Below are 12327 nucleotides of genomic sequence, written 5' to 3' on the forward strand. Positions count from 1 at the left end.
CTTATCTTCATGTAGACTGTACAGCTTGCATAAAGATCTTCATATTTCACATAACTATGTTTGGATCTTTTCCACTGGCAGCAAAAGAACTTTGTTATTGATTTTCAATTCAGGACAGTACCAGTATATACTTTCATTATTTTAAATTTAATATGGTACATGTATTTACATTTACTTTTTGTTTTCCTTTTTTAGGTGATGTCAACTCTGTGGAAGCATACCTAGAGTCTAAACTTGATTGTGCTCCAAAGGTATACTATTCGTTTTTGCTGAAATATATTTAGTTTCTCTATGTTAATATATTGCAGTTTTGTAACATGTAAGTTACTAAATTCAGCTTTTAGTCAAGTCGTTTCTCCTTTTAGCCCTTAGTTCTCAATTTATTTTCTAATTTATGTATCACAGCAATTTTGTTTCCTTGACATCTAGTTTCAAAGATCACCTCGCACTGCAAGATAAGGGGCATTTAATTATAAATATTTGGACTAATAGTATTGCTATTGGACAAATAAATGGTTCCTACCTAGACATTCATTAGTTACCTCCTCCTCCTCCTCCTACTACTACTACTACTACTACTACTACTACTACAACTACAACTACTACAGACACCTAAAACTTAGGGCAAGACATTTACATCTGTTAGTCTCTGTCAGTGTCCGTTGATGTTTGAAATTTGCCCTTTAACTGTACATGGGAAAAGACTGGCATCATTTGGCTTTATAGTAACATTTTAGTTGAGGGAAACATTGCAACCAGTTGTTGGGTGATGAGACAGCTTTACAGGCTTAGACAGTCATATTGTTGGGAATTGGCAAGGTAATAAATAATATACACAGAGAAGCAGCATTCTTGAAAAAATGCACTTTGATCAAATCATAATGTATTATTAATCACAACCTTCAGTATATTCTACATTTGTGTACTCAAGGCCATAGTTTGCAACTTAATTTTCTGAAATCAATTACCATAATAAAGAAATTGTGGCATATGGTGTACAAAAGCTTTAGCTGTCTGCTTTCCTACAAATTGGAAAAGAATATAGCTGGGATGTTTGTCACCTCTTTTGTGCATGTACTTTCATGGATAGTTTACCCAGTAGTATAAGGATATTGATCTTACGTGACCACATTGTTGATCCTTTTATTGTGTTTTCCTGAGATCATATAAAGCAAATGGTTTACTTTCTAAAACCGGAGTATTGAATTTGTGTGTCTAGGATATATGAATTTACTGATTTCATTTTGCTTGTTCAAAACTTAATGACATTGCTTTGCTTCTTTCAGTAGGTTTTATTTATATTTTTACTAGGAAAAAGAATGTATTAAGTTTGCTTTATGATGTGAGTGGCTAGTCATTATATTTTGATTTTGTTTTGTTTATGAATAAAAAAGTCTAGAAAATGGTAGTCTTTCTGGATAAACAAGAATGGTTAAAAGATTGAGAACTATATAGTGTTAAGAATCCAATCAATGTCATGAATTGAGACTTGCTGTAGCTTGAGAATATCAGGCTTGAACTTGCTCCTTGCAAAAGTGGGGCACGATGTAATTCTGATAAAGAGCACCATGAATTGTCTCGCTCCTCAGAACATTTAATTAACAGACTTGGTTACCTATCTCCCTTTCAACAAATCATCATAGAAGCGTAAATTTTAATTGGAATTGGCACAGATGAGCGAGTTTTTATACACCAAATTAATTTAACATTTTGCTTCAACACTTCGAGCACGGCGCCCATATGCCATACGGGTGTGCTCAGTGGGGCGTTGCCAGCAGTGCCCATATCCCATAGGGGCGAGCATCTACCAGCCACCTGAATGTCATTTAGTGCCTTGCGGAAGCTGTTTCCTCGCTTGGTGTGGAGATGTTCATTTTTTTGGTGCCAGAGGTCAGCACTTACTATCTCAGCCTAGTGGCAACTGAGAAAAGTACAAGATACGAGTGTTTCGAAGTTCATTCACGCATGTTTATAAAGGTAAAAATGGCACTTATCAAGCTGACAAGAGTTTGATATCTTGGATATTTTATATGGGGATCTGCGCTCAGAAATTGAAGACTGACAGAGAGGATACACTCTCTCCAGAAGAAAGTAAGAGTGCTGATTCAGTCACATGTCTATTTCAGTTTCTGTAGAGTGAGTAGTTTATTCCCGCATTTTGTAGTGTAAGCATTGCTCACTACTTCTTTTCCATTTCTGATGTTTGACTGTTGATGTACGCATTTATTTCATGTAGACTGTGGTACAGACCATAAGTCACCATCTGTGGTACTGGTACCTGGCCATATGCCTATCAATAAGGAAGGACAGCAAGATTTTTGTTGCCCTTGGCAGCTACAACTGGTACCTGGTTATGGGATACTTGATCGATAATACAGACAATTAAATTTGCGTTCTTTCGTACACAAATAATTCTTTAGAATGTACCCCTTATGAACACTGACATAAAATTTATAAATAATGCCTACTTATGACATTAAAGAAACAAATTTTTTTAGCCCTTTACTAGCTTTTTCAGTTATGAATGCCTTTACCTAAAAGGGAAGAGCACGACTTGGGAAATTCAGTTTGGAATGAGGCTTGATTGGCTTGTAGTTTGCCTAAAGGGTGGTATTTTGTAACAGTTGTAAAACGCCCTGGCCAGCCAGTTCCCAGAAAAAAGGTTTAAAAGTTTTATTCTCACTTTATATACTAATTTAATAAACACCTGAATTGTGTAAAAATAGCTCATTGGAAGCACGCTTGATTTTTAATTTGCTGATCTGTGATCAAGCCTAGCTTTTTAATTTTTTTATTTAGTAATAATTAGAAGTAGTTTTAAAAAATGAATAACCAAACCTACTGGAAATTAAGGCATCAATGATTTTATTTTATATATGATGCAATGAAATGAGTTAAAATTAATATTGTGTTTTAAAATAGTTAAGTAGTAGTACACCCATTTTTTAGAGGAGAGGTAAATATTAATACAGTACTGTTCACATTAAAAATCGTTAATATTGCCAAAAACTATTATTCATAAGATCTAACAAATTATTGCATTATATATAAAATAAAATCATTAATGCTTTAATTTATAATAATTTTGGTTATTCATTTTATTTAAAATCCTTCTAATTATTACTAAAGAAAAAAAAAGGAAAAATTCGACGGAAGCTGGGATTTTGCCTGGATGAGCAGATTAAAAATAAAGTGTGTTAACAATAAGCTATTTTCACACAGTTTCAAGCGCTCATTAAACTATTATATAAAGTACAGGTAAAACTTTGAAGCCTTTTTTCTGGCGACTGGCTGGCCAGTGCATTTGAGTACTGCTACAGGATAACACCCTTTAGGTATATTACAGGGCAACCAAGCCTCATTCCAATCTGAATTTCCCAAATTGTACTATCCCCTTTTTTGTAAAACACATGTCCCAACTAATTGTGAAACAAGAAAGCAACTCGGTAATTCAAACAACTCATCTTCAGATAGCTTTGTTGGGCTACAGAGAACACACACAGAATTGAGAGGGAGAGGACATTTTCTCCTGATCACAATAAATTTTCTCTCAAACAGAACAAGTCCCATTACATATAATGTGTTTATTACCATAACAAGAGGAGGAGGCACATATCAACCTCCCACTTCCCCCGTCACCTTCTTTCATTTGTATCTACAGAAAGTGCTTAAAGGAATGAAAGGAAGGATGAAATCCATAAAAAGCTCACAATTGATTTTAGTGTAATCACAAAATGGTTTTAGTCTAATTAGAATAATGAAGTATAATCAAACAGCACTATTCTAGATATACATCCCTACATTCTGAAAAACACTACATTGAGTTATTGTAAAGGGGTAGTAATACATCATGACACCTCAGTTGAAATCAGTGAATTAAAAGAATGAAGGAATGTTTGAACTAAGAAATATCACAAATGAAATGAAAGGAGACCAGGAGAATACAATCAATGTTTTACTTGCGGTTTCTTCACTGGAACATGCTGGAGTACATAAATAAAAGATTTTTTGTATGTGAAATACCGCAGTTAATTCCTGTTCCATTGCTTATCTACAAATAATAATTCTTTGCCCATATGACCTTGGAATGTAAGGGCCTATTGGTGTTCAGTAAATCTAAAACTGGAGGGAATGTATTGTGCCTAATTTTTTAGAGAAGCCATCTGGTATGTACAATGAGGCAACACCATCACCTTAGTCAATTTATTTGCAGAAATAAGTAGAAAGTGGGGCACAGTAAGTTTCCTTATACAAACGTAGGGCATTAATGTTAAGTCCTGACACCTGCAAACTATCGGAAAGTAATTCATTGTCTCCAAGTATCACCTGAGACAGCTGATAGAAATGTTAACGTTATGCGGACTAGTGGTTCCTTGCATCCAAAGCAATATTTGGTAGCTTCAGGTGAAGCAAAAAATCATTTTACACTAGTTCTGTTATGCCCTCATGAATTTGCAGTAAACAGAATGAGGAAAATCACTTAGATGACTCTTCTCCTGCAGTGAAGCAATGGTGGATACAGGAATTGTGTGAAGGAATCGGAACTCTGTAATACAGAACATGCACACATATGAGGGTACTAAAGACATTCTTCAGTTATATAAATTTGGGCCAAGGATTATTGTCTCCAAAATAAGGCTGACATCACTGGCAACAGAACTGAAGGTGGAATGGCTATTTCTGTACAGGTCTAATTTCACTCCATACTAACTGCCCTTATTACAGATGTGCAAGCAGTTTGTGACAGTTCATTTTCCAATTAATCAAAATTTGATTTATATTGATGTCGTTACTAAGTTCTCTTCAATCCGTCCCACACAGTCTTCCTTGTACTTTTTGACTATAATGTGCACCATATGTAACATGGCTCAAGATCTACTTCTTCAAGGGGTTGCATTGTGAACGAGCTCATAATGTGTAGGGAAGTGTGTGTTCTCTGTAATGGACAAAATGTAAACTTTCAGTCATATTACACTCTCCTGCCTTCACTGACACTGCTCATTTGGAAGTTAGCAGCAAATTGTCTTCCAGTTATGACTTCCCAAACCGGATACAACTAAAATATCAAGCATGGTCCAAAATGAAGCCAACTGGACACTTAACAGCCAACTGTATGCTGTGGCAGTGTCCAGGAGTGAATTACTCATATTATAACCTTAATCCACTATCTCACTCGTGTATGTATGTCAAAGACATCTGTTGACTGAGTAACGTCCTTTGTGATCAGGTGGAGGCTCGCAACTCTGTGCAAGTTGAAGTGCTGACCACTTGCTGATAATCTTGCAATTATTCTGGTGATACAGACCAAATGTCATGAATCATTAATACAAGTAAAAATAAAGTGTGACTGAGTTCCTGAATTCCATAAATCTTTCCACAAGCTTGGCATTAGTGTGAGGACCATTGGCAGCATTTGATTTCTAAGCATGGTGGGAAATGCCCAGTTTCTATGTGATATGGAACTTGTTGTGTAACATATCATTATGGGGAAAATGATGTTATGCAGTATCTGTCAGACCAACAAATGATGGTTTGCAAAATTTGAAAGCATTTGTTTTGTTAGTAAAGTAATTTATAATCGCGTACAGTTCAGAAATTTGTTTCTTAATTGTGCATGTACAGGGGTTTGGATGGATGCAAAGTGCCTGCAAGACAGGATGATGACAGCAGCTTTATTACACTTTGTGGCACCTTCTGCTCTGGCAATTTATTGTGTGCTACAGTGCCCTGGCTTGGAGATGTGCTTTGAACAGGAGTGCTTTGAGCCTAAGCTCACAGAAGAGAAAGCTTAATCAAGACACAGAAATAAAAATAAGTGATCGTAATCTAAACATACTATCACACAAAAGTTAAAACACTTCAGACTATGCTCTCCAGACAAACTGTAGTGGCATAGTGCAGGCCATGGCTGTATGTTGTTTCACACCAATAATCACCATTGCCTGTCTGGATCCAGTCTACTGACAACACAGAAAAATTGCTGAGGGTGGCAGTTGGGACATTTCATCCAACAACTGAGCGACTTGCAAATGCCCTTTGTCTGCTTAAGGTGTAGCTTTGGCATGATCAGTTGCTCCTGACATGGCACCTGATAAAGAGAAGTGCGTTGCTTCATGTTGTTATACTTACTAGGATGGAAAAAGGAATTATCCTTGCACTGTTCAGCTGACTCTAGAAAACAGGACAATTCCATGCCATGTACAGAGCCAGCATAATCCTTCTGAAAACAGCAAAGCACTATGTGTGTGTGTGTGTGTGTGTGTGTGTGTGTGTGTGTGTGTGTGTGTGTGTGTGTGTCATAATGCTGTATTGGAAAGACTTTTGTGCAGGTGGTTATCTGTTGTTTTGTTTATTAGTTTTTTCAGTGGTATCCTTATACTATTGATAACCTGGTCTGCTAGAGGCAGATGTCAGACAAGATCTCCTACACATTGTAGGTGTTGGCTATGTTATCATTTGGCAACACAGAATCCTCTGACAGTTTCCCGTGTTTATAATGACTTCTGAAATGTTGCCAAGACAGGAAGGATAAGTCAGGGAAGGCTTTTCAGACTTTTTTTGACAGAACAACAATGTCCCCTAATGGTCACTACTTTTGCCATTGCCTCCATTGCATAATATTCACAATAAGAATGCCAGTATCATTTGTAATTTTCTCCTTCTACAAGCCTGCAACATCGAGCTAGTTCAAACTGCCATGGAAGTCATTGACAGAGTGAACTGCACATTTAAGCTAAAAGTTCTTGGCAATTGTATGTGGATCAGCAGGATCTGGTCATCTGAAGGTCATACTTGCTACCTACCAAGAGGAGATATTATTAGTAGTTACAGACAAACACTATACCAAGCATCTGTCTGGAGGCCTTGTATTACACAATTTCCCATCTTGTGTCAGTATTACACATTGTTGTCTGATATACAAGCAGTATTCAACCTGTTCGAGCACCCATCAATTTAAATGACTACCATAAATTGCTAGACTCATTGGGATCTACATCTATACTATGCAAACCACAGTGAGGTGCATGGCAGAGAGTCCATCCCATTGTACTGGTTATTAGAGTTTGTTCCTATTCCATTCACCTATGGAGTGCAGGAAAAATGATCGTTTGAACCTCTGTGTTATTCTCATGATCCCTGTGTGAGCGATACGCAGGGGTTGTAGTATATTCCTAGTGTAATCATTTAAAGTCGGTTCTTGAAACTATGTTAACAGACTTTTTCAGGATAGATCACATCTGTCTTCAAGAGTCTGCCATTCCAATTCCTTCTGTATCTCTGTAACACTCTCCCATGGATTAAACTAACCTGTGACAATTCGTGCTGCCCTTATCTATGTACACCCAATATCCCCTGTTGGTCCTATCTGGTAGGGTCCCACACACTTGAGCAATGTTCTAGGATGGGTCGCATGAGTGATTTGTAAGCAATCTCTTTTGTAGACTTATTGCAGTTCCCCAGTATTTTACCAATAAACCAAAGTCTACCACCAGCTTTACCAGTGACTGAACCTATGTGATCATTCCAACTCATATTCCTGGAAAGTGTTACATGCAGGTATTTGTATGAGTTGGCCAATTCCAACAGTGACTCATTGATATTGTAGTCATTTTGTGAAGTGCAAAATTTAACATTTCTGAACATTTAAAGCAAGTTGCCAGTCTCTGCACCATGTTGAAATCTTATCAAGATCTGATTGCGTATTTATGCAGCTTCTCACAGATAGTACTTCATTATAGACAACTGCAACATCTGCAAAAAGCCTGATTTTACTATTAATATTGTCTGCAAGTCAATATACAGCATGAACAGCAAGGGTCCAACACACTTCCCAGGAGCACATCCAAAGTTACTTCTACAATTGACGATGACGCTCCATTCAAGATAACATGCTGTGTCCTGCCCACCCGAAGGTCCTCAATACAGTCACAAATTTCATTTTATACCCTATATGATTGTACTTTTGAGAATAAACATAGGTGTGGTTCTGAATCAAATGCTTTTTGGTAATCAAGAAACACTGCATCTATCTGGTTGCCCAGATCCAAAGCTTTCAGTGTCTCATGTGACAAAAGTACGAGTTGGGTCTCACATGATTGATGTTTTTGAAAACCATACTGGTTGGCATTGAGGAGGTAATTCTGTTCAAGATACCTCATTATGTTTGAGCTCAGAATATGTTAGAAGATTCTACAACAAATTGATGTCAAGGGTATTGGATGGTAGTGTCATGTATCACTACTACTACTGCTGCTGCTGCTGCTGCTGCTGCTGCTACTACTACTACTACTACTACTACTGCTACTACGCCTCTTCTTGTAGGCGGGTGTGACCTGAGCCTTTTTTGAATAACTGGGCATCGTTTTCTGTTCAAGGGATCAACGATAGATTATAGGGAGAAGAGGGACTAACTCAGATGCAAATTCAGAATAAATCTGACAGGAATTCCAGTGGGGTCTGGAGCTTTGTTCATTTTTAAAGATTTCAGCTGTTTCTCAACACCACTGACACTAATAGTTATTTCATTCATCTTTTCAGTGGTTATTGTTGTTGTTGTTGTTGTTGTTGTTGTTCTGATCTTCAGTCCTGAGACTGGTTTGATACAGCTCTCCATGCTACCCTATCCTGTGCAAGTTTCTTCATCTCCCAGTACCTACTGCAACCTACATCCTTCTGAATCTGCTTAGTGTATTCATCTCTTGGTCTCCCTCTACGATTTTTACCCTCCACGCTGCCCTCCAATGCTAGATTTGTGATCCCTTGATGCCTCAGAACATGTCCTACCAACCGGTCTCTTCTTCTCGTCAAGTTGTGGCACAAACTCCTCTTCTCCCCAATTCTGTTCAATACCTCCTCATTAGTTATGTGATCTACCCATCTAATCTTCAGCATTCTTCTGTAGCACCACATTTCGAAAGCTTCTATTCTCTTCCTGTCCAAACTATTTATCGTCCATGTTTCACTTCCATACATGGCTACACTCCTTACAAATACTTTCAGAAACGACTTCCTGACACTTAAATCTATACTCGATGTTAACAAATTTCTCTTCTTCAGAAACGCTTTCCTTGCCATTGCCAGTCTACATTTTATATCTTCTCCACTTCAACCATCATCAGTTATTTTGCTCCCCAAATAGCAAAACTCCTTTACTACTTTAAATGTTTCATTTCCTAATCTAAAGCCCTCAGCATCTCCCAACTTAATTTGACTACATTCCATTATCCTCATTTTGCTTTTGTTGATGTTCATCTTATATCCTCCTTTCAAGACACTGTCCATTCTGTTCAACTGCTCTTTCAGGCCCTTTGCTGTCTCTGACAGAATTACAATGTGATCCGCGAACCTCAGTTTTTATTTCTTCTCCATGGATTTTAATACTTACTCCGAATTTTCCTTTTGTTTCCTTTACTGCTTGCTCAATATACAGATTGAATAACATCGGTGATATGCTACAACCCTGTCTCACTCCCTTCCCAATCACTGCTTCCCTTTCATGCCCCTCGACTCTTATAACTACCATCTGGTTTCTGTACAAATTGTAAATAGCCTTCCGCTCCCTGTATTTTACCACTGCCACCTTTAGAATTTGAAAGAGAGTGTTCCAGTCAACATTGTCAAAAGCTTTCCTTAAGTCACAAATGCTAGAAACGTAGGTTTGCCTTTCCTTAATCTTTCTTTTAAGATAAGTTGTAAGGTCAGTATTGCCTCATGTGGTCCAATATTTCTACGGAATCCAAACTGATCTTCCCCAATGTCTCCCTCTACCAGTTTTTCCATTCGTCTGTAAAGAATTCGTGTTAGTATTTTGCAGCTGTGACTTATTAAACTGATAGTTCGGTAATTTTCACATCTGTCAACACCTGCTTTCTTTGGGATTGGAATTATTATATTCTTCTTGAAGTCTGAGGGTACTACGCCTGTCTCATACATCTTTCTACCAGATGGTAGAGTTTTGTCAGGACTGGCTCTCCCAAGGCTGTCAGTAGTTCTAATGGAATGTTGTCTACTCCCGGGGCCTTGTTTCGGCTCAGGTCTTTCAGTGCTCTGTCAAACTCTTCACGCAGTATCGTATCTCCCATTTCCTCTTCATCTACATTCTCTTCCATTTCTATAATATTGTCCTCAAGTACATCACCCTTGTATAGACCCTCTATATGATCCTTCCATCTTTCTGCTTTCCCTTCTTTGGTTAGAACTGGGTTTCCATCTGAGCTCTTGATATTCATACAAGTGGTTCTCTTTTCTCCAAAGGTCTCTTTAATTTTCCTGTAGGCAGTATCTATCTTACCACTAGTGAGATAAGCCTCTACATCCTCACATTTGTCCTCTAGCCATCCCTGCTTAGCCATTTTGCATTTCCTGTCGATCTCATTTTCGAAACGTTTGCATGCTTTTTTGCCTGCTTCATTTACTGCATTTTTATATTTTCTCCTTTCATCAATTAAATTCAATATTTCTTCTGTTACACAAAGGTTTCTATTAGCCCTCGTCTTTTTATGTACATGATCCTCTGCTGCCTTCACTACTTCATCCCTCAAAGCTACCCATTCTTCTTCTACTGTATTTATTTCCCCCATTCCTGTCAATTGCTCCCTTATGCTCTCCCTGAATCTCTGTACAACCTCTGGTTCTTTCAGTTTATCCAGGTCCCATCTCCTTAAATTCCCACCTTTTTGCAGTTCCTTCAATTTTAATCTGCAGTTCATAACCAATAGATTGTGGTCAGAGTCCACATCTACCCCTGGAAATGTCTTACAATTTAAAACCTGGTTCCTAAATCTCTGTCTTACCATTATATAATCTATCTGATACCTTTTAGTATCTCCGGGATTCTTCCATGTATACAACCTTCTTTTATGATTCTTGAACCAAGTGTTAGCTATGATTAAGTTATGCTCTGTGCAAAATTCTACCAGACGGCTTCCTCTTTCATTTCTTAGCCCCAATCCATATTCACCTACTATGTTTCCTTCTCTCCCTTTTCCTACACTCAAATTCCAGTAACCCATGACTATTAAATTTTCGTCTCCCGTCACTATCTGAATAATTTCTTTTATATCATCATACATTTCGTCAATTTCTTCATCATCTGCAGAGCTAGTTGGCATATAAACTTGTACTACTGTAGTAGGTGTGGGCTTCGTGTCTATCTTGGCCACAATAATGCGTTCACTATGCTGTTTGTAGTAGCTTACCCGCACGCCTTTTTTTTTATTCATTATTAAACCTACTCCTGCATTACCTCTATTTGATTTTATATTTATAACCCTGCATTCACCTGACCAAAAGTCTCATTCCTCCTGCCACCGAACTTCACTAATTCCTACTATATCTAACTTTAACCTATCCATTTCCCTTTTTAAATTTTCTAACCTACCTGCTTGATTAAGGGACCTGACATTCCACGCTCCGATCCGTAGAACGCCAGTTTTCTTCCTCCTGATTACAACGTCCTCTTGAGTAGTCCCCGCCCGGAGATCCGAATGGGGGACTATTTTACCTCTGGAATATTTTACCCAAGAGGATGTCATCATCATTTAACCATACAGTATCAGTGGTATGATGGTTAAATTGGGGCAGTTCTCCTGGGTTTTCCCTTGTAAAGGAACATTTGAAAATGGGATTAGACATTTCAGCTGTATCTTTGCTACTTTCAGTTTCAGTTCCTGTCTCATTTTCTAGGGACTGGACATTGACTATGGCCACTAACAACCTTTACATACTACCAGAATTTCTTTGGGTTTTGTGAAATGTCATTTGACAATATTCTGCTACGTTACTCATTGTGAAGGCATCACCCATTGCTATCTTGACAGTGAAACACATTTCATTCAGCATCTCTCTATCTATAACTTAACCTTTTACACATGTTATGCAGTAACCTCAGTTTCTTTAGAAGATTATTTATGGTGAGTGTATGCCATGGAGGTTTCCTTCCATTATGAATTGTTCTACTGAGTACATATCTATCCAGTGCATGGTAAACTATTCTTTTAAACTTGAGTAAGAGTTCTTCTTACATGCTCCTAACCTGTGCTGGAAGTTCCTGGTTCCTCATTGAGACATGACATTACTGATTTTTTTTATTTTTTATTTAGTTTACTAAACATATATATCTTTCTGCTTGTTTTATTAGTCTTTCGTACTTTGGTAATCATTGTTGCCACAACCATATCATGGTCACTGATACCAGTTTGGATGTGGACATCCTCAAAATGGTAATGCCTGTTTGTTGCCGTTAGATCCAATATACACTGAAGGGCCAAAGAAACTGTTAAACTTGCCTAATATTGCATAGGGCCCCCGCGAGCACGCAGAAGTTCT

General features: G+C 37.7%; 1 protein-coding gene across 2 annotated transcripts in view; it reads left to right on the forward strand.

Annotated features, from left to right (window-relative positions):
* LOC124796251 (saccharopine dehydrogenase-like oxidoreductase) overlaps positions 1-12327 on the forward strand; it is a 77638-nt gene that overhangs the window by 32592 nt on the left and 32719 nt on the right. For both annotated transcript variants that reach the window (XM_047260352.1, XM_047260353.1), the window contains exon 5: positions 196-251. In XM_047260352.1, coding sequence (XP_047116308.1) covers positions 196-251 — 56 coding nt within the window. The remainder of the gene's footprint in view (positions 1-195; positions 252-12327) is intronic.

Source organism: Schistocerca piceifrons, chromosome 4, assembly GCF_021461385.2.
Source record: "Schistocerca piceifrons isolate TAMUIC-IGC-003096 chromosome 4, iqSchPice1.1, whole genome shotgun sequence".
NCBI lineage: Eukaryota > Metazoa > Arthropoda > Insecta > Orthoptera > Acrididae > Schistocerca > Schistocerca piceifrons.